Source organism: Monomorium pharaonis, chromosome 1 (genome assembly GCF_013373865.1).
Source record: "Monomorium pharaonis isolate MP-MQ-018 chromosome 1, ASM1337386v2, whole genome shotgun sequence".
NCBI lineage: Eukaryota > Metazoa > Arthropoda > Insecta > Hymenoptera > Formicidae > Monomorium > Monomorium pharaonis.
Window position 1 is genome coordinate 9529511 of NC_050467.1, and position 27457 is coordinate 9556967.

The window sequence follows — 27457 nt, forward strand, 5'->3', positions numbered from 1 at the left end:
TTTCGACGGGAGTGGTGCACTTGCACACGGTTCAAATGGATACGGTGCATTCGGACACGGTGCTTTTGGACACGATATCTTGCGCACGGTTCAAATGACCACGGTGCATTTGCACACGGTGCATTTGCACACTGTGCATTTGGACACAAAAGAAACTTTATTAAAAATTTACACCAGTTACATGCACACGGAAAATTTGGCTACCAGATATTTGTACACGAAAAAATGCCCACCGTTTACTTGGACATGTAAAAGTTGCACACTATTTATTTGCACACCGCTCACTTGCGCACCATTCACTTGCACACCAAGAAATGCGCACCGATCAAGTGCATGAAAAGATGCACACCGATCATTTGCACACGGAAAGATGCGCACTGATCATTTGCATACGGAAAGATGCGCACTGATCATTTGCACACTGTTCAATTGTACACCGTTCAGTTGCACACCGTTCAATTGCACACCGTTCAATCAAACACATATTAAATATTCGTACATTATGACTGCGTTTGCAATGTGTACATGGGTTAGCGACTTGGACGGGGTGGGTGCGGGAGGGGGGCCGAAGGCCCCCTTGCACCCTCCGCGCGCGCGCGCGTGTGTGTATGTAAAGCATTCACTGCACCATACGGGTTTGCGACCTAAATGGTGTGCAATTGAATGGTATGCAATTGAACGGTGTGCAACTGAGCGGTGTGCAAATAAACGGTGTCTAAAAGCACCGTGTCCAAATGAACGGTGTGCAAATGATCGGTGTGCATCTTTCCGAGTGCAAATGAGTGGTAGGCAAGTGAACGGTGTGCAAGTGAATGGTGTGCAAGTGAGCGATGTGCAAGTGAACGGTGTGCAACTTTTACGTGTCTAAGTGAACGGTGGGCATTTTTTTGTGTGCAAATATCCGGTGGTCAAATTTTACGTGTGCATATAACTGGTGCACATTTTTAATAAAATTTCTTTTGTGTTTAAATGCACAGTGTCCAAATGCACCGTGGCCATTTAAACCGTACGCAAGATATTGTGTACAAAAGCACCGTATTTATTTGAACCGTGTTCAAGTGAGTGCCACCCGTTCCGACTCCGAAATTTCACACCTTCACTGCTCCTCTTCTTTCTTCCGCTTCTTCCCTTCAATTTCACTTGTATCCCTTGACACCTTCTCCAAGATTATCCATCTCCCAATTCTCCTTTATCCTCCATTTTTCACTTTTTAATCAAAAACTTCAGAGCACACAATTTCACCTTTACACACTACGGCGCCATCTTTTAATTTCTCTTATTAACAATTTAGAATTACGTACTATACTATATTATATTTTAAATAAAAAAATTAAGTTTATAAAATAAAATAATAATTATGATTTTATATAGAAAAAGAACTATATGACTTATTTTATGTATTACTTTAAATTACATTTTTAATTATAAATTATATAATGTTGTAATGTTATCTTCTATTTTTTATTTTTACATATTTTTTCTTCTTATTTTTTCCCTATTCTCTCTTTCTTTCTCTCTCTTTCTTTTTGTTCTTTTTACAAAAGTCGTTTCTCTTTTGTAACGGTGCACTTGTAATCGCACGGTAGGGAGCGTTCCAGATGCGCACAGTGTAAAACGGACATCACCAATTAGATTACTGAGTTAGGGTTAGGATGAATTTATAGAATTTGATTGGTGGTGTCCATTTTACATTCGCACCGCATCCGACATGTTCGTCGCGATCCATTTTAATCGAACCACACGGTATACGCTTGCACTAACGAGCATGCGACAGCTAAGAGGCCGCGCACGCGCACTACTAACAATAAGCACCAAGCCTTGCGCGCGCGGATTCTGCACTGAAAGAGATCGAATACCGACGAAAAGAAATCGCCTTAAAACAATGTGTGATTTGTTACCGCTTTGCCCGCTCTATTCTCCTTTTACTCCGAACAGTTCGGCCGCCACTTGGGACGAGTGTAAAAGGAAGACGAGCGCGGAGGAAAGCACCTTATTCTTTGCAAGTCAGTATTGAACTTATTTTGATATCAGACTTGTCTCCGGAGTTCGAATAACGACCGACAGCAGGGGCCCGAGATTTTTTGGCCTCGGTCAGGACTCTTCGACCGCCGATCTCCGAGCGCTTCCTAGAACCCGACCGTGTATCACGATTACAGGGATGAGGATACTCTCCGCTTCGGCTCGGGCATACTGGCTAATTGTCCGCGATCGGATTTGCCACACACACATTCTTTCTCGCGATTATAGGGATGAGGATCTTCCCCGCCTTGGTCCGAGCATACCGGTTATATCGCTCCCGAATAAAACCTCTTCTACTCACGCTACCCGCGACCGCAGATTGCGGCCCCGGTAGCATACGGTCGCATGGGGAGGGGATGAAGACTAAGGCCAAGGACCAATCATATTTAAAAATTAATGAGTGTTCATTATATGATTGGTTCTTGCCCTTAGTTCTTTATTCCCTCCCCATATGCTGTATGCTACCGTGGCCGGAATCTGCGATCCTTGTTTCCGCCGAACATACCGGGTCGCCGAACGTATCGCGGTCGTAATTAAAACCCCTGCAAGACACCACGTATTCGCGAAACACGAGACTTCCTGCGCGGTATCTAAGTCTCGCGCGGGGAGAAGGGGTGAACACGTGATGCGAGCCCCCCCCCCCGGGTCCACGCGCCGCACGTGTTGCCGACACAGCTGAGCCGTGCCCCGAAGGCAACGCGGCCGAAACGTCAAAACACGCACGCCCCGATGAAATAAACACAATACAGCGGTATCATATCGACGCGACTAAAACGAATTGTACGTCAAACTGGGAGCGATGCACTTGAACACCGTTCACTTGGACACAGAGAAATAACTATGTCTAGGGCACCTCTACCAACGAGGTGAGTGCGAAAGGGGAGAGGGTACAAAGGGAGAAAAAAGGGGATACAAAGGCCCCCCTTGTATCCCCCGCATGTGTGATCGTTTCTTTTTGTACCCAACTGAACGGTGTCCAAGTGAACGAACGGTGTCTAAGTGAAAGCTTCTCAAATTAACACCTGTATAAGAAACGACATTTAATAAAGATATCTTTTATCTTTTACAACACGACGTTGTGTCTCCGGATTCGTCTCCCCTTCCTTATGTTTAACTGAGACCTATCCCCGCTAACCTGGAGAGAAAAGATTGTTTTATTTTATTATATTATATTTTAATTTTGCTCCCTATTTTTCTCTATCTATTTATATTTATCTATATTTCCTTTTTTTCTACAAAAATTAACAATTTCAAATTTTATAATAAAGAAATTTTAAAGATATATTTAAAAGAAATATATATATAAACATACACATATAGACATTATTGTGCAATGTTACTTTTTATTTTACTATTACCTGATATTTCTTATAATATATTCTCTCTTAAACTCTCTTTTTTTTTCTTTTTGCTCAAAAATCGCTGTTTCACCTTTTAATTTCTTGTCTCCCGTAATCTCTTACTTTCTCTTTTTTTTATCTCTTAATCTATTTATCTATCAATCTTTTTTTTTTCCTACTTTCTTTTTGCAAGATTTTAAAACTTTGAAGATATTATTATGATATATTTTATGTATTATTTTAAAAGTAAAATTTTTAATAAACTTATAAATTATATTTTTATGTTGTTCCACATTTCTTTTTTCCTCTCTATATATATTTATTTATCTTTTTCCTGAAAAGTACGCGAAATGTCAAATTAATGTTATTTTTTATTTTATTTCCTAATCTATAACAATTTTTTAATTCCCTTTTTTACACAACAAATAATTTTACCTGATATTGTACCTTTTTATTTTACCCCCCCCCCTCTCTCTGTCTATCTCTTTCTCTTTCTGTTTTTAATCTCTTTTTTTTCTTCTTTCTTTTAAATAAAATTCCTGCTTTGTCAGATACGTAAAGTACGCAAACTGTTAAAATTTTTTTGAGAAGTTAAAAAGCACCATCACCGTGAGTCTGCCCCTATCGACGTTAAGACGGAGATCATCGATAACCCCAGTCAGAGCAGTCTGGATACTAAAACGACGGAAATCCGATTGAAAAGGTTAACACGTGTAAGAGTTACACTTCTTCATAAAGGCAGAGACCTACTTTAACACAGCCTTCTCCGTGCATCTCGACACGACCGACAGCAACGAGATAGGGCAAAAGTCTGCTGGCTTAAGAAAAGTAGCAATTTTAGGAATGAGGCGAATAATCGCATTTTTCCACAGGTATGGAAACTTAGAAGTCAATGAGGCATTTATTATTGAAGTTATAGCAGGTAAAATGGTTGGTGAGGCCAGTCTCAAATGATGAGGCGAAATCTTATCAATACCCACGGCATTTGACTTAAAACTATATAAACACCTGGCAACGATTTCCTCACTGATTACATTAAGGTAAACTCTAGCCTTATCAAAGACCAGAGGCCCTCCCGATATTGGGTCATAAATATCAAAGGCAAGAGGTCAAACCACGGCAAACACCGGAGCAAAATATGTGTCAACTTTATTTACATTGGTGTCAATGATTAGACAGCTGTTAGCTCTAGGTTTAATTATGCGGTAGTTACGAAATTCCCGCCAAACGATAGCCGGATTGGTCAGACTGCTAATTTTACTCCGGAGGAAATTTGCCTTAGCACTTCTGGTCAGGTTGATAACTTTATTAGGATGACCTTTTGGACACGGCTCGATTGGGCACGCACGATTGGGCACGCACGATTGGACACGGCATGATTGGACACCGAACGATTGGACACCGAACGATTGGACACCGCATGATTGGACACTGCATTATTGGATATCGTACGATTGAACACCGCATTATTGGACACCGCACAGTCTTCTAGTAAAAAACATTAATATATCATATGACAGATTATCTAACCTTAGAAACATCTGGCAGAAAAAAGCGCTCTGCCAGAAAAAAAAAGAATTTCAAGCGTCTATATATGTATTTTTACGAGCATTACGAGTTTTGCGTGAAAAGCCGCAAACCCATGTGGTGTAGAGAATGCTACACGCACGCACGCACGCACCCACGCACGCACGCACACACCACCGCTTTGTGGATTTCTATTTTCTCTGTCTCCGATTTCATTGTCTATCTACTCTGTCATCCCTCCTTGTTTCTCTCGTCCCCTCTCTTCCCCCTATCGCTCTTTTTACCTCTAATACCCTTAGCTAACTCTCTCCCTCTCCTTCTGCCTTTAAAATCTTCTCCATAATCTCCTGCTAACTATCATTACCTCTTCCTTTATCTCTACACTCCTCCAATACATTCTTTCAGGTCTCTATCTTCCCCTCACATAGTCTACACATTTTCTTTTGATGAATTATTAGAATTTTAGCATTTATTAACATATATATTTATTATATATATTAAACAATTACACAAGCGTTTAAAGAAAAATATATCTTATTAACTAGACTTATCTGACATGATTATGTATCTGCATAGAATTATTCACACCTCATTCTCGGTACGCTCGAATTGCAAGGCCTTACATCCACATACGATATCCGTACAAGTTAAAGTGAGGAAAAAAGCAACAAAATGTAGTGATAATATATTTTGCTAAGCAACCAGAAACCTGGCTTAATTCAATGTGATTAGCTATAAAACTTTTGATCAAATTTAACCTAAGTAATATACATTCCTAAAATGGCATAACTTGATTATTAAAGTAACAATTATTTTAAATAAAAAATTATTGTATTCACACACAAATTAATTTTTCTACAAAAATAATGATATGTAAATTTTTTTGCGCCAATTAAGAATAAACACTACAAAATGAGAGTATTAAATTCTTTCTCTACAAAAATAATGATATGAAGAGATATGCGGCAATCTATAAAAATAGATGTTTATTCTTTGGCTGGCATTCATAGTCTGATTACAAATTATAAATTAAATTATAAATATTACAAATAAATATTTATTTGTAATATTTGTAATTTAATTTGTAATTGTAATTTGTAATCAAACTATGAATGCCAGCTAAAGAATAAACATCTATTTTTATAGATTGGCGCATATCTTTTCATGTCATTATTTTTGTAGAGAAAGAATTTAATACTCTCATTTTGTAGTGTTTATTCTTAATTGGCGCAAAAAAATTTACATATCATTATTTTTGTAGAAAAATTAATTTGTGTGTGAATACAATAATGTTTTATTTAAAATAATTGTTACTTTAATAATTAAAGTTATACCATTTTAGGAATGTATATTACTTAGGTTAAATTTGATCAAAAGTTTTATCTTGAATTTGTGATTTTTTTTGTTATAAAAAAATATTACGTTGAATTTATCAAAAGTATTCTTGGATTTTGTATATATTACTTAGGTTGAATTGGATATGATCAAAAATATTATCTTGGTTTTTATAATTTTTTTCTTTAAAAAAAGCCACATATTTCGTGCGTTTTTATTACCTTTTTTAAAAAGGTACTTTGGTTTGGATATCATGCATTTTGTAGTATTTACAGATTATATATCACTTAGGTTGAATTTGATATGATCAAAATTATTATCTTGGATTTTGTAATTTTTTTTCTTAAAAAAAGATCACACATTTGGCGCGCTTTTGAAATCTTTTTTAGAAAGGTAATTTGGTTTTTAATTTTTTATTGGAGTTGATGATTAAATAGATAAGGTGTGATGTATAGAGTTGTGCATTGGTTAAATATTGATAATGTTATAAGAATAAGGACTATCTTTTGTCATCAAGATACTAGCAATTATATATGTTGCTAATAAACTAAAGAAAAAAATTAGTGTTATTAAAAGACATTTATTTAAAGTTTTATTATTAGAACATTTATTTAAAGTTTTATTCAAGCTAATTAATAGTTAATATTGATTGACAATTACAGCAACATTTAACTGATCACAATTCTATATCACAACATCTTATCTATCTCATCGACACCGGTAAAATCTGAACTTGTTACTCATCGATTAATTAATTTTACATTTGTGTTTACATTTGTGTTAATGATTAAATAGATGAAGTGTGACGTAGAGTTGTGCATTTGTTAAATATTGATAACGCTGTAAGGATAAGAACTATTTTTTGTCACCAAGGTAGCAGCAATTGTACACGTTACTAGTAAACCAAAGAATAAATATCAGTATTATTGAAAACATTAAAGGTTTTATTCAAGCTAATTAATAGTTAATATTATAGCAACATTGAACTGATCCACAATTCTATATCATACAACATCTTATTTATTTCATTGACACAAATGTAAAATCTGAGTTTGTTACTCACTGATTAATTAATTTTACATTAGTGATGATTAAATAGATGAAGTGTGACGTAGAGTTGTGCATCGATTAAATATTGATAACGTCATGAGGATAAGAACCATCTTTTGTCATCAAGGTACTGGCAATTATATATTTAAATAGTAAAACCAAAAAATAAAAATTATTATTAAAAACATTTATGTAAAGTTTTATTCAACTCAATTAACAGTTAATATTGATTGACAATTACAACATTTAATTGATCACAATTCTATATCACAACATCTTATCTATCTCATCGACACCAGTGTAAAATCTGAGCTTGTTACTCACTGATTAATTAATTTTACAATGGTGTTGATGATTAAATAGATGAATTGTGACGTAGAGTTGTGCATTTGTTAAATATTGATAACGCTGTAAGGATAAAAACCATCTTTTGTCACCAAGGTAGTGGCAATTATATATGTTACTAGTAAACCAAAGAATAAAAATTAGTAATATTAAAAATATTGAAAGTTTTATTCAAGCTAATTAATAGTTAATATTACAGCAATATTTAACTGATTTATAATTCTATATCACGCAATGTCTATCTCATCGATACCAGTGTAAAATCTGAGCTTGTTACTCAGTGATTAATTAATTTTACATTGGTGTTGATGATTAAATATATGAAGTGTAATGTAGAGTTGTACATCTGTTAAATATTGATAACTTTATAAAGATTTTGATAATATTACTGTTTAAAGTGTAATTATAATCTACAGAGAAAAACCTCGGAGAGGTTTCTCTCTGGTCTCCAACTGTCTTACGTATCACTTACAGCGATACGTGTCAGTATCATGCCTTTTGAAACTGTGACCTCTCTTAAAATATTGTTTTAAAAGACATCAGTCATCGTTAGATGTATAACGGTATAATAATTGTTTGCACTACTACTCCATGAAATATCATATCATAACTAACAACATAACCTTACATTGTACGTCACTTCGCGGAAACCCCTGGCGACCCACATAACCCATTATACACGATGCAAACGCCGTAGTAACGATGCGAATGGCTGCCTTCCGTTTTATTATTAATTACGCACATGATTAACGTGAGAGACATATGCGTGAAACGAAAACATTGCCCAAGAAGCATGCGTGTGAATGTAACCGCTGTTTATGCCATTATATTTCGTCGGTATAACAGGTTCTTAAATAACTTAATGCGCGTTCATTCATCATAGCACACAAGCGCCTCTTGTATCAAAAGTGTGAAAGTGACATTTTCTGATCTGAGAGGTCGATGACGATAACGACATTTCTTACATAAAAATTTTGACATTCGGACTTTGCGTCGTGATATCTCCTCATAGGGTACGTAGAGGAAAAATAAAAGTAGTTTTTTTTATACAAATCGATCCCAAGCTTTCGATTGAGCCTAATTAGAACTTGATCCGTTTAGCCGTTTCTCAGGTGCTCGCAAGTCGCGTACTTGCGTAAAAGAGCATGGTCGGGCTCGTGCTACGCTTTCACTTGGCGCGAGCCACTATCGTGTCTCTTAATTGAAATTATTCACTTAACATATTTTATATCTTTTCTTTGTTCTCCTAATATCTATTCCCTCTTATCTCATTGCTTAACCTAACCTAACCTAACGTAAATCTCATAACTTTGTTCCACCTACTCTCTCTTCATCCTTTTTTAAATATCCTAACACCTCATTTTTTTTACACATTTATACCATCTGTTATATTCCGACTCTTTAATTCTCTTCCATCTTTCTTTTTGTAACTGTCTATCCTTATTAAAAATAGCCTCATACATATCCTCCCTCCCCATTTAACTCTTCTAGTTTCCACTCCCTATATTCAAAGAAACTTCTTTTTTCTTCCCATTCCCCATTCTCCCTTCCTGTCCTACCTTTTATTTTTATCTACTCTAAGCATTTTCTTGTCAACTCACTGTCCCTTCCCTCATCCAGTCTCCTTTCATATGCCCATGCCCTTCTTCCTGCTCTACATCTCAATTTATCCCTCTATATCTCCTCTCTCACCATACATCCTGGCGTATCCTACTCCAGTCTAAACACCTATCTTTTTTTTTTGTTTTACGAGGTGGGAATGCATTTACGCATACCCTCGCCGCCGATGACTCACGGGCGAGGGTTATGTGGGACTCACGGGTTTGTGAGCGGGAGGCTAGTCCTTCCCACTCACGTGCAATACCCGTACTACTCACTAAACCCATCTCGGTTGGCCATTACAGCGCGACACAGGAGGCCCACCGGGAATCACTATCCAGTATAACTGCCGGTGAGTCCCCCCCGTGCTGGCGCGCCACTTGGCGACGCGCGTCGCTCCGGGGGAACAGACCGAGCGTCTCCTAGGTAGGAGAGCCCCGCTCCCCCGGTCGGTTTATTTGTTTTTGGACCAACCTGGCCCCTACATTGGGGCGGGGGAGACTAGTTGTTTACCTACCCCGCCACTACCACTCTCCCCTCCTCTCCGCGATGTGCGGAAGGGAGGGACGGGGGACCGATATCGTCCCCCGAGTTGCTGCTTTCGTCGGGGGGACGAGGAGCGGGAGCGGACAACGCTCCGGGCAGCCCCCGCCCCCCGACGGCCTGCGCTGCTTTGGCAGCCGCATAGGGGGGAACTCCGTGCCCAGGCCTCACGGCCGGGCTCCCAGCGGGCAGATGTTTTCATGGTCCGGAGGGAGGGTCGACCCCGCACGTCCCTCCGCGCCAGCTTCCTCACTCACGCCGTTTGGGCGCGCCATCGACGCGCCAACTTCTCCTCCTCCCCCTCTATCCGGGAGTCGTTCCCGATTTCCCCCCGCCGCCTGCCGGCGGCCCAGACGGGGCCGCGACAACGGTGGCGGGCGGAGGAGGCGAGGGCATCAGAACCCGGTTACGGTTCTCGCCCCCCGGATTTGGCAGGCGACCGCGACGCCGGCGGGGGGGGTGTTTCCCTCGCGCCGGCCATCCCGATGTCGAGAGGGGGGGACCCGCGAGAGCCCCTCTCTTCTCTTTTAACTCTTTCGGCCTCTTCCTTCCGCGACATAACAATCTCGCAGAAGGAGAAGGCCGCTTTCCACGTAGACTCGTCCCTCAGCATCGCCCGTATCAGCGTGCCGAGGGACAAGTTTTCCCCGGGCATTAGTTTGGCCCGTAGGACACCGCGCTTTTGCTCCCACGCTGGACATATCGCCAGCGTGTGGAGCGCGGTGTCCCTCTTTGCGCCCGTGTCCATCACGCAGTGATGGCAGCGAGTCGTGCTTTTCTTCCGGATTCGGCACAAGTGCGCCATCCGGAAGGACACCCTGCTTTAGCCCCGATCCAGCCAATCCGCCAACATCGGGGCCAGAGCCCCGACGGTCCATTGGCCTGCGTAGCCTGGACTGCACAGGCGCGCGCGCCACTCCTCGATTAAGGACCGCCGGGCCTGGAGCCTCAGCAGGCGACGGACTTGGTCCGTCACCGTCACGCTCCCCTCCCGGATCTGCCGCTTTCGCTCGTAAACGCGGGCTTTGGCCCGCGCGACAAGATCCAGGGAGGGTATACCCGACTGGGCCGTCGCCGCCGCGTGGGAGGTTGCACGGTACGCCCTCGACGCCCTTACGGCCATGTGCCGTTGCACTCCGTGCATCAGCGACACACTTTTTTGATTCTTTTTGGCCACCAGGGCGCCGGCCCAGACCGGCGCACCGTACAGTACCATAACTTGCACGACCCCCCCATATAGGCGGCGCACTCCCGCTCCGGGGCCTCCCACGTTGGGGAGCAGGCGACCCAACGCGGTCGCCGCCCTCTCCAAGCGTGGGGCCTGCCGGCGAAAGTGTTCACCAAAGCTCCAGGTTCCGTCCAGTATCAGGCCTAGGTATTTCACGTAGGGCCCGATCCGGACGGGGGACTCACCTCAAGTATTTCTCCTTTAACTTGTCCATTCTATCGCTCTCTTTTCAATTTCATATTTCCATTCTATAACCGTCCAAACTAACCTGTTAAACAACCACAGCATTCTCCCTTAGTTTTCTCCATATCTTCTCTTTCCAATCCAGACTTGACTCATCACTATCGATGTCCTCCTCACTCTATCCTTTATCTTGCGTCTCCTGTTCCCCATTTTTTTGCATAACATACCCCAGATAGCTGTATTTCTTCGCTTCTTTTATTCTCCTTCCTTTCCATCATCAACTTTTCCTACTCTTCCTACCTCCGTTTTTTTAAAATCTCAATATTCTTAATTTCCCCGCGTTAAGCATTAAATTTATTCCATCTAAGTACGTTTTTAATTTATCTATCGCCTCATCTACTCTTCCTCTTCCGCTATTATCACCAGATCATCCGCGTAAGGGAACGTATACACTCTTTCTCTTCCTATCTTCACACCCCTCTCCATTTAACTCTTTTTCAAGTTTGATATCAAGGAGTGAGACTCGATTGCGCACATAAGCGATTGGACACAGTAGTATTACCCGATTGGACACGGACTCGATTGGACACAGACCCGATTGGACGCGGACTCGATTGGACACAGACCCGATTGGACGCGGACTCGATTAGACACAGTCTTGATTGCACACCGTCCCGATCGGACACAGTCCTGATTGGGCACAGACTCAATTGGACACGGACCCGATTGGACACGGACCAGATTGCACACGGACCCGATTGCATACCGACCCGATCACGCACCGACCGGTTTGTACACGGACTTTTTTTATACATATTTTATAGTTACAAATGTGGTACAGAAAATGCTTTGACACACACACCCACGTACACGGGGGGTGCAAGGGGGGGCTTTGCCCTTGCCTCCCGCATCCACCCCGTCTAAGTCGCTAAACTATGTATTATCTGCAATACGGAATTGTATCGTGTGCAATCGGGTCCGTGTGCAAACGGGTCGGTGTGCAATCTGATCCGTGTGCAATTGGGTCAGTGTCCAATCGGGTCTGTGTCCAATCGAGTCCGTGTTCAATCGGGTCTGTGTCCGATCGGGACGGTGTGCAATCGAGACTATGTCCAATCGAGTCCGTGTCCAATCGAGTTCGTGTCCAATTGGGACTGTGTCCAATCGGGAAATACTACTGTGTCCAATTGCTTATGTGCGCAATTGGGACAGTCCCGATATCAAGACATTAAAAAGTAACGGACTTAACGGGCATTTTTGTCTTACCCCTCTTCTCGTCCAGAACTCCTCTCCCATCTCTTTGCCTATTCTAATCCTATTTTTTGTCTTCCTAAATAAGTTTTCAACCTTCTCTATCAAACTGTCCCTTATCCCTCTCTTTCTCATCGTCTTTATCAAAACTCCCCTATCCATTGAGTCAAAAGACGCCTTGAAGTCTACGAATAAAGCCACCATTTTTCTTTCTTTCTTTTCTATACTTCTATTTACCAGATAGTTTAGAACAAAAATGTCATCTATTGTACTTCTATTCTTTCCAAACTTTGCTTGATTATCTGAAATTATCCTCTTTTCCTCGATGTCTTCCCTCAACCTCTCCGCTAGTATCATCGCATACACTTTATAAAGTAAAGGCATCAAAGTCATTTCCTTATAATCCTCCACGCTCTTTCCATGCCCTTTCTTTATTATAGGCACCACTATACCCTTCTTTCACCTCTCTGGCCACTCTTCTCTTTTCTACACTCTATTCAAAAATTTTTCTACTTTTCCAGCCTCTCACCCCTCAACTTCTATACTTTATTCGGGATTCCATATTTCCATTGAAAATTTCCTACCCACATTTTTCTATAATATCTAAAAGCTCTCTTTCTCCTTTATTCACTTTCTTATCTTTTGACCGTCTTTAGAGTTTCTATAAGAAGAGTTGTGCCAATCCGACGGAAGTTGTCATTTTCCGTTTTATAGTATATAAAGGCGGCAAATTTCAAGTTTTATTCAAGTCTTATTTCAGTCTTATTTCAAGTCTTATTTCATTTTCTATCCATATTTTTCGACGTTCTAAAGCTTGTGGAAACATACGCATCATTGCACCTTTTTTTGATGTATTGTAGCATCCAAAAGCTACACAATTCGGCATTTTCTATTTTTAACATTAATACAAAATATTACACACGCACGCACGCACGCACGCACGCACACATATTTGTACATATAGATATGTAATTGTAAATAAAATAAATGTGATTGAAAATGCTGTGGAATAAAGGAAGGATATATTTGTAAATGTAATCTCAAAAATGCCAAAGTTTTTCAGCATTTTTAAGGTTACATTTACAAATATACTATTCTTTTTTTATTCCACAGCATTTTCAATCACATTTATTTTATTTACAATTATATTACAATTTCAATAGTATAATTAAAATACCTTTAATATAAACCCTTTGCTTTATATATGGATACACAAAATACTGATGTTAATGCATTGATGATAGCTATACCAAGATTGCCAAATTGTGCTGGAAATGGCTGAAACTACCGGAAGTTTAACGGAAAATGGCGGAGCCAATCACAATCGAGAACGGTATTGGCACAACTCTCCTTATAGGAACTCTAACCGTCTTTTTCCTTAAACCTTTTCATCCACTCCCTTTATCTTTTCCATTCCATCTTCTCCCTTTTTACCCGTTTTTGCATTAAAATCTCTCCCTATTAGTTTTTTCCCACTAGTCAATATTGGCCATGTCAGTATTGGCTACAATCCTGATTGACCACGGGATGTATTGGCCACGTCAATATTGGCCACGTCAATATTGACCACGTCAATATTGACCACGCGTCATTATTGACCACGTCATTATTGGCCACGCATCATTATTGCTCATCATTATGGTTATATGCCACTCACATTCTTCCTCCCCTCTTTTCCCCCAGTTTCTCCGCCCTTACCTCTCCTTTCTCATTTTTAAGTATTTCTTTCTTTTTATTCTATCTCCGCCAACTCTCTTCTAGCCTTATCCTTTTTTTTTACGAGGGGAATGCTGTCTTACCCATACTCCTGTCTTGGAGAAGAGACAAAGGTTATGTGAAATTCACCATCCAGCAACCGCAAAGGCCAGGTGGTATACCCATTAAACTTCTCGATGGTTGCCTGCCTCCGGGGCAAGTCGGCGAGCCATGAGATTAATCTAGTACGCACCGCGACCCGCCGTAAGCCCCGAATATCCTCCCCCCCCCCCGACTTTTTAAGTGTCGAACGGGAGAGTACCGGGGGGGAACCCATCCCTGAGAGGAGGCCGGAGGAGCCCCGCCCGGCCACCCCCACATCTACACTATGAGAGAGCGAGAGGGCGCAACCACTCGTTCTCCCGCTCCCGACTTTCAGAAAGTTTTCTGAAAGATATCTTCTGTTAGGAGAGATGTGTGCTGTGTGGGATGCTTGTTCAGCGTGATTTTGCTTAAAATAAACGAATTTAGCAAAAATAAGCGTTGCTCTGCCCCAGAAAGAGATATGTTAATTGTTAAAGTTGACGAATCTTCAGGTTAGAAAACCTGTCATACCGACGAGCCACGATGTGCACGCAAAAAATGTGCAAATTTAAAATATGTTTGTACTTGTATTTTAATGGCAAACAATAGTGAATATGTATATTAAATCTTTGCCTTACTAAATAAATGAGTCTATAATATACTAAAAATAATGAATACTGAAAAGAATGGCAAGACCCCTACGCAAGACGAGACTCCTACGTATTATGAATTACATGCAAAACTATAGCATGTATTATACATGTATGTTTTTTGATGTACTTAAAATAATGAATCATTTGTATTCTAATGGTAAACAATAATGAATATATTTTAAATCTTCGTCTTACTAAATAAATGAGTCCACAATATATTAAAAATAATAAATATTAGAAAGATTAGCAAGACCTCTATGTAAATACTAATGGTAGGCTATAATGAATATATATTAAATTTTTATCTTACTAAATAAAGGAGTCTACAATATACTTATCTTGCCTAGGGGTCTTGCTATTTTTTTAAGTATTCATTATTTTTTGTATATTATAGACTTATTTATTTAGTAAAGCACAGATTTAATATATATTCATTATTGTTTACCATTAGAATATAACTGATTTATTATTTTAAGTATAAACATTTTAAATTTGATACATTTTAAAAACGATAATACTATGTGAAGCCCAAGCGTCTACCGCACCATATGGGTTTGATTTTTCACGTAAAACGTGATATTCATAAAGTATCTACATATACAGGGTGTCCCAGAATGAATAATTTTTATTTTACAGAGTGAAAGAAAATAAAATTTTAAACTAAAAGTTTTTTTAAAAATTTTGGCTTAGACTATTATTTACTGAATTATTAATAAATAAAGTTGATCAATCAGACGGCGCGCGGCCGGCATACGCAGCAGCGTAGCGTGCCATGTGGCTCTACGGGCTCTCCACGCGCTTATTACACATTCCGTTACTTAAAGCTTTATTTTTATTTTTTATATTAATGAATAATTAAATAAATAAACTTAAATTAATAAATAAATAAAGAAATAAATAACTAAGTAAACTAATAAGTAAATAAATAAAAATAAATTAAATTAGAAATTATTTCAATTCCTTATTATTTTTTATTTTTAGTTGTTAATTATTTATTTGTGTACTTGTATTTATTTAATTATTTAAAATATTTATTTGATTCAATTACTTAATTCTCATAGTTGACTTAACAACGATAGACAAAATTAACTACAGAGAGTGTGTTATACAAAGGTATAAAAAAAATTGTTGATAAAAAGTATTAAAATAAATTGTTAGTAAACAATTTGTTTAAACAATTTTTTAAAGAATTATTTCAGCATGTGTTTTTAGGGCCACAAAAACCTAAAACGTGGAACAAATCTTAGCCGCAATTTACGTAAAAATGTTTTACTTTTAAATAAAAAAAAATTTTAATTTATTTTACTCCTTCCTCTTCTCTTTAAAAAATGTTTTCAAATAATAAGAAAAAAATAAAAAATGGTAGAATACGAATTATTTTTATTAATTGAATTTAAAATAATAGCACCGAATTCTACGGGAAAAATTGCATAAGGAACGCATGATGCATATCGATATTAAGAAATTATTTAAGAAATTGTTTAAACATTCTTTTTAAAACTGTTTTTAAGTAAAAATTGATAGCTCCTTTGCTACAAAAAAATCACTCTAATAATTAAAAAAACACATGCTGAAATAATTCTTTAAAAAATTGTTTAAACAAATTGTTTACTAACAATTTATTTTAATACTTTTTATCAACAATTTTTTTTATACCTTTGTATAACACTCTCCGTAGTTAATTTTGTCTATCGCTGCCAAATCAACTATGAGAATTAAGTAATTAAATCAAATAAATATTTTAAATAATTAAATAAATACAAGTACACAAATAAATAATTAACAACTAAAAATAAAAAATAATAAATTATTGAAACAATTTCTAATTTTATTTATTTTTATCTATTTACTTATTAGTTTACTTAGTTATTTATTTCTCTATTTATTTATTAATTTAAATTTATTTATTTATTCATTAATATAAAAAATAAAAATAAAGTTTTAAGTAAGAGAATGTGTAATAAGCGCGTGGAGAGCTCGTGGAGCCACATGGCACGCTACGCTGCTGCGTATGCCGGCTGCGCGCCGTTTGATTGATCAACTTTATTTATTAATAATTTAGTAAATAATAGTCTAAGCCAAAATTTTTAAAGGAACATTTAGTTTAAAATTTTATTCTCTTTCATTCTATAAAATAAAAATTATTCATTCTGGGACACCCTGTATATTTGAAATTCGTGACCATTTAAAATGGCATGTGACTACAGAGCATGCGTATGTGGCCACAGAGCGTGAGCTATGGCCTCAAAGCGTGTTCATTTCGCTACGTTTTGTTGGTGTGACAAGTTTTTTAACCTTAACATTCGTCAATTTTAAGGGGATGCTAGACCATAGACATAATGGAGTGTACCACTAAAAACATAACCTGAGCAAGTAATCGGATTGCAACCGTAATAGGGAGTGTACCATCTTCTCTCTCTTCGTGCATGCATGAGAGAGAACGCTGGTACACTCCTTATTGCTATTGCAGTTTGATGCTCTGTCTATTACTCTATTCCAGTGCTTGAGCCTAGTTGCCCTTTTCGAGCCGATTCCCGAACGCGCCGCCTCCTATGCCCTCACTACCGCGCGCGGCCTTGACGGCCGAGCCGCCGATCTCGCCCGTACGCTTTGTCTCAGGAGCAGCTCTGTATAAGAAATAGTGCCCTGCACTACAAAATTCATTAAAATTACTTTAAGTAAATAATTTTTGTTTTTATAAACAAAAAAGTACTAACTTTTTTATTACTAATTTATTTTATGTATGTAGTATAACAATATGTAAAAACATAATATGTAAATTAGAATTTTGACAATAGTTTAATTTTTACATCACCCGTGAGGTATTATTGCCGCGCGCGGTAGTGGGGGCATAGGAGGCGGCGCGTTCGGGAATCGGCTCGAAAAGGGCAACTAGGCTCAAGCACTGCTCTATTCATATAAGGCCCGGTTTCACCAACGCGAATAAATCTAATTGATCGATTAACTTTCAGAGTTGCCAACTGCCGAACATAAAACTGATCTTTATTAACCTATAGGAACGATCGATTTAACAACGTTTGTTTTTGAAGTCTTGCTATTGGCAATTCTGGTGACAAATTTAATCGACCGCGTTGGTGAAACCGGGCCTAATTCTATGTGCTAAACTCTCAAACTTGATCAGGATCGATAATGTAGAGTCATTTGTACACATCATTAATGGGATTTTGTATATATTTTTTTTATAGATTTGGAAATTTTTTTTCAGAATTAAAGTACACATATTAATATCAATCTGTGAATTGGATTTTATATTGAGAACCAAAAAAATTTTTTTCATATTACTCTACTTATCGACTTCTTCCGAATCCGCACTCACATACATACGAGATTTTCATTGAAAGAAATCATACTGAAGCATTTAGGCTCATTTCTAAAAATACAGAACCCCTACAGCATGAAATATTGCTGCAACGTTGCAGAAATATTGCAATAGTGCATAATATAACCAATATTGCAGAAATATTGTAGCAATATTACAAATATAATATTCCCTAGCAAATGTTGCACAATATTGCAGCAATATTACAAATGTAATATTTTTTAGCAGATGTTGTGCAATATTGTAGCAATATTACAAATGTAATATTTCCTAACAGATATTGCACAATATTGTGGCAATATTATATTGCAACCGTGCAAAATTTATTTCCGTATAATCCGTATTTCTTAATCTAGAACTAACAATAAGTAATATTTTACATAGTTTTAAGGGACAAATAAAAAAATAGAGCAGGATATTTTTATTTTAAATTTTTATGTAAGATTAGAGCTAAAAGATACATAATGTGCAACAAATTCTGTAATCACGACAGCGTTGCGTCCCATACTAGATTGAGTGAAGCAAGTCCAGAAGATGTTCACTCTGACTTATATATAGAATACATTAATTAAACATGTGTGAACCATACATGCATGTGTAATTCTAGCGTATAAATTGATCAGGATGGGCATTTTCTGGACTTGCTTCATTTTAATGCTTACTTAAATCTAGAATAGAACGATATTCGATATCCGTTGGTGTATGTTAATTTAATTAATTACTTTTTTAATTAATTTTTTATTGTTTTTTAATTAAATAATTTTTTTAATTATTGTGCCGTAACGGTATGACAATAAATTCATTTTCCGTTTTTCGTATAATACACATCTTACATATTATTTGATTAATTTAACCACCTGCAACATTTCCTTCATATTGCGCATTAACGTTTCAGAAATATTACAGCAATCTTACAAGAAATATTGCAGCAATATTGCTGAAATATTACAGAAATCTTACGGGGAATATTGCAGAAATATTGCAGACATATTGCACAATATTGTTTTGGAGCGGACATAGGAATATTGCTGCAATATTGCAGCAATATTTTCTGCAATATTCCAATCTTGCAAAATAATATTTCTGCAACGTTGCAGTAATATTTCATGCTGTAGGAAAATTGTTCTTTCTTGTAATGCAATGTGCGAGGCACCTTGTTTTGCACGTACAAAGTCTAAAATTTTTATACGCAGCAAATGTTTTCACGAGTCGTTCGCAGGAGTTGATCACAAAACTGTAATTTTTTAATTTTCGTTTTTTATATAAACTGGTGTACAGCGCACTCCGTTATTGTCTATATTTTAATTCTGAAGGATTTTTAATTCTGTATAATCAACAATAAGATTTTTTTGCTAAAACAATAATCGCGTTTAATCGGTAAAACTGACCCATCTCCAAGCTGTCCTGTTTTATCGATTATTTTGCTTATTTTCAATTCACTAATCTTTTAATTGTATTTATAGAATTAAAAATTCTTTTCTACAATTAAAGTACAGACGGTAACATAATACACACGTAAGAATTTTATATAAAACGAAAAAAAATTTTAATTTGTAAATTATATTAAATTTTTTTGGGTTTTTTAGATAAAATTCTTACGTGCGTATTATATTACCGTCTGTACTTTAATTGTAGAAAAGGATTTTTAATTCTGTAAATACAATTAAAAGATTAGTGAATTGACAATAATCAAAATAATCGGTAAAATAGAACAGCTTTAGGATCCCCTTAATGATTAATATCTTGAAATATTTGAGGTGATGGGTCTAAACTAAATAATTACTGAAATTCGTAATTATTAAAGTGCTTTATGTTTTCGAAATTATATTAACATTTTATTAAGTATTTATTGTGTGATTGTCACAAGTGAGATGAATCGGTATTCACAGCTGGGTAATAATTTAAATAATACTGATAAAATGTCAACAGGAATTCCAAAAGAATCCATGCAGTTACAATACGTGGTATTCATTTCAGCATGAGATCATCATTATTGTCTCCGCTATTTGAATCTTGCAGTGTAACGAAGTCATCAACACTACAACTTGACTAATCATATGTTGTATTTATTAAAGAAGAAATATAACTTTCTTTCTTGTGGCATATGTTTAGATAATCACATTTGTTTTTAATTTATCTTATATATTTGTGATTTAGTGAATGGGTATAAGATGCAAAATGTTATGTCATATATTGTGCATAATGCTAGAATTCAATCAAATTTATGTGATTTTACTTTTTAATGTTACTGATGTAACTTAGTTTATTATTATACTTTATTTTGCAAAGTGAATTGTATAGATAAAACTATACGGAATGCAGTTACAAAGCATGAATATTTCAATAAGAGCGAATTGTTGTTGAACTGAAACTTAATTATTAATTCTCTTTGAATCTTACTCGTTTTTAATTAGGGAAGCAACACTTTTATATTTTAATGTTATCACAAAATTTATATCTATTAAAGTTATATTTTTAAAACATAGAGTGATGTACTCGTATGTGTTGCTTATTGCCCATACTCAGAGAAAGAGTACATTGTTATACACTCTTTGCGTTACATTATTAACTCTCTGGTCGAAACCAATACGAATTCTAATACCAAATAATGCAATTAATCTGACAGAATAAGTAGTCAAATCTTGATATTTCACGTTTAAAAAAAATTAATATCAAAGCATAAGATACTAAAAAGGGCAAAGTTCTTGGGCTGAGGCTTTCTAGATTACATTGTATTAATACTATTGTAAACAAATACTGTTTGCATGATTATTACGGTATCGAAATAACCTTGAAATATTTGAAATTTTAACGTTCAACTCGGGAAAATTGTATCAAGGAAATTTAATCGAATCGATGTTTATTCAATGTGCGATTTCTCACTGTTATGCATTTTACTTACTGATCCATTACTACTTACTTGTCCATTGCAACTGAGTAAAATGATTTACTAAACAATATTTAATTGGACTATGTTAAATTATTAAATTATTACTATCTTTTTAAATGCTATTATTTTATATTATTATGTGTTTAACATTTTTTAAAGTATGTGCTCGCTACATTATATAATTAAAATTAAGTAAATAAATAAAATTCTCAACAAATCACATGTCAATGTAAAATGATACAGTGTCGTGGAAATCGTCATTTCTTAGTTAATTATTTATATATACTTATTAATATGTTATATTTAAAAAATGTGTTTATATACATATATGTTAGACAGTTAATGTACTTAGTTAATCGTCAACATTATGTATCCATGAAATTTTGTAATGTTGTTGAATTATGTCTTATTTGATTGATTATGACGGAAAATAATTTTAGAGAAAATTGAATATTTGTTGAACTACAAAAAGGCACTTTTGAAGTCTCATTCTATAATATTGTATACAGGGTAATGAAAATGCAAATTAAAAAATAATGTATTATTTATTAATTTTTTAATAAATAATTATTTCTTTACTCATTACTTATTTCAAAAATAATGCGTAATAAAAAAAATCGCATTACTTATTTTAAAAGTAATGCGTAATGAAAAAAATCGCATTATACTTATTAAAAAAGTAATGCGTAATGAAAAAAATCGCATTACTTATTTCAAAAGTAATGCGTAATAAAAAAAATCGCATTACTTATTTCAAAAGTAATGCGTAATGACAAAAATCGCATTATACTTATTAAAAAAGTAATGCGTAATGAAAAAAATTGCATTACTTATTTCAAAAGTAATGCGTAATAAAAAAATTGCATTACTTATTAAAAAAGTAATGCATAATGATAAAAATCGCATTACTTATTAAAAAAGTAATGCGTAATAAAAAAAATCGCATTATTTATTAAAAAAGTAATGCGTAATGAAAAAAACGCATTACTTATTAAAAAAGTAATGCGTAATTAAGGATCTTCGCATTAGTTGTTGAAAAAATATTTTTTAATGAAAACAAAAAGTAATGCATTATTTAAAACCCTGATTGTATATATAGGTGTTATATGTAAATATATACATAAAATAAGTATTATTTTTGAATGTATGTACAATTTCATCCTTATGTATACGTTCATTATTAAGTTAAAACATTTATACAAATTATAGATATATTTGTTCAATATAAAGGTTGTATCCAGGACCTTATATGCAAAATAGTTTAATAGGTGTATTCAGTCAATTGGATTAAAACTCTTAAAAATATTGAGTCAATAGGATTAAAACTAAACGAATCATTGTGGCAATAATTTTGATAAATGTTTTAAGACAAATGAGCTTAAAGTTTTGCAAACAGTTTATATATAAAACAAAATTGATACAATTTTTGCAAATCTCTTACTTTTTAATTTACTCTCTCTCATAATTTAAGATATTAAAAAATTTTTTTTAATTGATTGATGATAAAAATGACTTGTTTTTTTTCTAGAACGAATGGCTCCATTTTGAGAACAGACTAGCAAAGTTGGAGAAAGATTTCGATAGACATTATAAAGTTATGAATGCTTTACAAGAGCAAGCGGCAAAAATCAAAGATAATCTCCTGCCTGTCATGCAATCAGGCAGTCACTCCAATCATTCACATATCAAGATTTCACATTTAGGAAAAAGTTTTACATGTAATTTTAATATTCAAAAAGTTCCCGAGGTCGATATACAAATGTTAGAACTGTATAAGCAATTGGAGTTCGATAATCCAGATGGTGGAGTTTGGAAACAGGGCTGGAACATCGTATATGATGAGAAGCAGTGGCATCCCAACAGAAAATTAAAAGTCTTTGTTGTACCTCATTCACACAATGATCCCGGATGGTTGAATACTTTTGAAAAGTACTATATGTTCCAAACGAAGAATATACTGAATAACATGGTGACCAAGCTGAGTGAGGATAGAAGACGCAAGTTTATTTGGGCAGAAATATCGTTTTTCCAGCTTTGGTGGGACGATCAGTCCAAGGAGATAAGGGACGAGGTGCGCCGTCTTATACATGACGGGCAATTAGAAATTGTGTCGGGAGGATGGGTGATGCCAGATGAATCCGTGTCGCACTGGATTGCCCAGCTCACGCAATTAACTGAAGGTCATCAGTGGTTGAAATACAATTTGGATTACACTCCAAACTCGGGATGGGCCATCGATCCGTTTGGTCTCTCCCCTACGATGCCATATCTCCTGAAAAATTCAGGCCTGGAGAACCTCTTGATACAACGGGTTCATTACTCGGTGAAAAAGAGACTTGCCAAAAACAAGAGTCTCGAGTTTCGTTGGAGACAATTATGGGATAATGACGGCTCCACGGAATTCTTCACTCACATTATGCCGTTCTACAGCTACGACATCCCTCACACGTGCGGACCAGATCCAAAGGTGTGCTGCCAATTTGATTTTTACAGGATGCAGAACTTTGGTCTCAATTGCCCATGGAAGGTCCCGCCGAAGACCATCACTAAAGCGAACGTGGCAGAGAGATCGTTGCTCCTGCTGGATCAGTACCGCAAAAAAGCACAGCTCTTTAAGACTGATGTAGTACTTGCGCCCTTGGGTGACGATTTCAGGTACACGCACCTCACCGAGTGGGAAATTCAATATGATAATTATCAGAAGCTTTTCAAGTATATGAACGACAATCAACATTTGAATGTCCAAATACAATTTGGAACATTGAGTGATTACTTTGAAGCTGTCAAAGAGAAACACAATTTGAATAAATTTCCCACCTTGTCTGGAGATTTCTTTACATATTCCGACAGAGATGATCATTATTGGAGCGGTTATTATACCTCCAGGTACGAGTTTCTTTGAAAAATAATTTTTTAATAGCTGCATTGAAGTAAATCATTTAATGTATAATGTAATGTAATATTTAAATTTATATAGGCCTTTTCACAAAAGATTGGATCGTGTATTATTGGGTTCTTTGAGAGGATCGGAGGTATTAGCTACGGTAGCTTGGATCAGAGGCAATGATCAGCTAGCAGAAGGCAGCCTCGCGTCTCGTTTGAGTAAGGCCAGGAGGTGGCACTCTCTATTTCAACATCACGACGGCGTTACTGGCACTGCCAGGGACAACGTTATGATAGATTACGCTCAGAAGATGATAATAGCATTAAACAATTCGGCTCATGTACTTCAACAATCTATAGCGCATTTATTAAGGACTCCTCAAACGTCATCTATGGATGTAGAAGCTGTATATTTCTCGTTGGATGAAACTAGGTATCAATTTATAGTTATAATTAATAATAATTCAACAAGAGAGAAACGCCGTACTAGTCATTTCCTATAGTTTTTTTATGTTAAATATGAAGCCCGTACACCATACAAACGTTTTCTATCAACACTTTAGAAACATTGATAGGATTTTTATATGCTTTTTCACAACCGATGAAACTAACTATTTGAGCGAGATAAATTACGTGATCACTTTTGTTGTTGAACTATTACAATTTTTGTTATAATATGAAAAAGGATAGAAACAACAATCTCTAAAAAGAGACAGTTTTAGCAGACGGAAGTTTTTTCTATTATTATCGTTACGCGACTAATACACACAGCAGCACTGTACATCAGCGTTTTACATAATGTTTGAACTAATTTGGTAGTTGAGCCGATTTAAACTACAAGATTATAGCCGCTGGTTTACAAGCGATTCACTTGCTTTTGGCGATAAGTAAAAGAGATATTTGTGCAACAAGTGTGATGAATCGGCTAATTGTTCGTAAGTGTGGAAAATGGTAAGTGTGATGCGTTCACTCGCACGAGCTGAGCACATAATAGTCGATCTGCAAACAATTTTTGTTACCTGTGCGTCAAAAGATTAGTCTTTGAGTGTGAAGTGACAGATAAGAAAAGGATAACTTTCCGTGCATAGGTAGCGAAAAAAGCCATAAAGCGTTAACATGCTTAAGGTGCTTATATATTACTAAAATTTTATACCAAAATCTGTTTTTTAATTTTGCATAATTAAAAAAAATGTAGCTGAATAAAGTAACAAAACATCATTTAAGGGGTAACACCATAGTAAAGCCCTAGTTTTAAGGCATAAATTTGGCGATTTTTTATGCGTATAATAAAAGAAGTAGAAAATCTGTTTAAAGTTTTTTATTTTATATACTTTGAAGAGTACAAAGAAAATTTTTTTCAATTATTTTATTACAAAATGGCGGCACTACAACTCTGAATAAAATGACTTCCCGCAAAAGGTGCTCCGCGGCCGGAAAAATAACTTTTGTATTTTTTAAGCTGGAACAAAAAATCAAAGATTTTTCTGGAACAAAAAATCAAAGAATCTATAAAAGGTTGGCTAGAGAGATATGTATTAGAGAAATGTTAAATACTGTTTTTTGCAAAAATAATGGATGTTTGAAAAATTTTATTTTTGGCAAAGAATACGCATAAAATTGTTTATGACAAAAAAAATTTGCAACGAATTACAATTACAAAAATTCCTTCTTTGAATTTAATTTTTAAAAAATCTACTGTGGTGTTACCTTTTAAGCCTTAAGGGGAACTTGCTGGACTGCCTCTCAAACTTGATCGGGGTCGATAATGTAGAGTCATTCGTGCACACCATTAATAACCCAGGTAGCAAGCCCACGTCATTTTGACGTCCCAAAATGGTCATATCTGGTCATATGTCGTCAAAATGACCATTTTTTTACATGACCTAAAATTGACGTCATGATGACGTCATTTCGAAGTCATATTTCAGTCATGATCTGACGATTATTTTCCCAGACAGCACACATCCAAAATCGGGACATAAAGACGTCATTAAGACATATTTTAGACACGCTCTAAAGCGGTGTCTATACAATGAGATTTAAGGCGTAAGGCATAAGCATATTATATAAGCATATTATATTCAACTTTAAGAGAACTTTTTTAAGAAAACATTTAGATATTTTGGAAATAATTTCAAAATGGTCAAATTAACCATTTGAACGCTTCAAAGTCTTAGTGCTAAACAGATCGCAATTTCCATCAAATTATAAAGGTTATGGAAAAAGTTAAATTTAACAATGAAATTAATAAGTAAATAAGTTAATGCTATTTATTTTTAATATGTTTTGCAAAATTTAATTGCTTTTATAAAAAATAATATAATTGCGACAGTTTATAACATATAGGTATATGTAGACAATAACAAAATCGATGATTGAAACTGGCGTAGCAGATAGAGTACAAGGTTTGTAATTCTAAGGTCCCGGGTTCAAAATCTACCAGCGGCAAGTAAGAATAAAATAAAATAATATAATTTAAATTTAATTAATTAATAAAAATTTGTCCCAAATTTAGTACGTACTGTTGATAAGAATAATAAAAAAAAAATGAAATTTTTATTTTATTTTTTAATCTCTAGTTGCATTTTAAAGATATCCGATTTAAGAAATCTTTTAGATATTAATTTCATAATATCTTTCTGTTCTCAAAAAACGACGCATTGGTTAACATTCTGACATTATATGTTATCTTTTAGAAGTCTCTTTATGTTATCATTTTCAAAAACAGGATATCTTTTAGAGATCTTTTTGACAACATATTGTTCACGTCATTCTATGACGTCAAAATACGGTACATTTCATGACGTCAGGAATTTGTGACATTCGACCGTCATTTTAACGTCATAAGGGCGTCATTTCGTGACGTCAAGAATAGTCAGTAAATGACCATTTTGGGACGTCAAAATGACGTGAGCTTGCTACCTGGGAAGATTTTGTATATATTTCTTTTATAGATTTGGAAATTCTTTTCCAGAATTAAAGTACACATATTAATATCCATCTGTGAATTGAACTTTATATCGAGAACGAAAAATATTATTTTTTATTGTTCTACTTATTATCGACTTTGTACGCGTATGTAACCTAAATTTTCGTTTTGTAATTTCGTCTTAATTAGGCACTAAAATATAATTTTTGAAACTCGACACTGTTTGTTCTCGTCATCTACTAGTCTGTGAATACGAATTTCGTAAGTACAAATTGTAGATCTTTTATATTAAGCATTGTTATGATGTGACAGCAAATTAACAATTTTTTCCGTTTTTGATAGAAACTCCACTCCACAGACTGGTAACAATGCGTATTCTTTTATTCTAGAGAAGTATTTCTAAATCTATAAAAGAAATAAAAAGATATTGTGAAACAAAAATTACTGTCTTTTTGTCGGTAAAACAGACAGCAGTCTCTTAAGTGTATATATATTTATATAATAATATGCTTTAAAAGAATAAAGAAGTATCTTAAGTAATTCAACGTTAAAATATATCTTGA

General features: G+C 35.6%; 1 protein-coding gene across 5 annotated transcripts in view; it reads left to right on the forward strand.

Moving 5' to 3' along the window:
• The window catches only part of LOC105836778 (alpha-mannosidase 2), a 129113-nt gene that overhangs the window by 14697 nt on the left and 86959 nt on the right, over nt 1-27457 (forward strand). For all 5 annotated transcript variants that reach the window (XM_036293554.1, XM_012681054.3, XM_036293546.1 and 2 more), the window contains 2 exons: nt 22611-23968; nt 24060-24398. In XM_036293554.1, the coding sequence (XP_036149447.1) occupies nt 22611-23968; nt 24060-24398 (1697 nt within the window). The remainder of the gene's footprint in view (nt 1-22610; nt 23969-24059; nt 24399-27457) is intronic.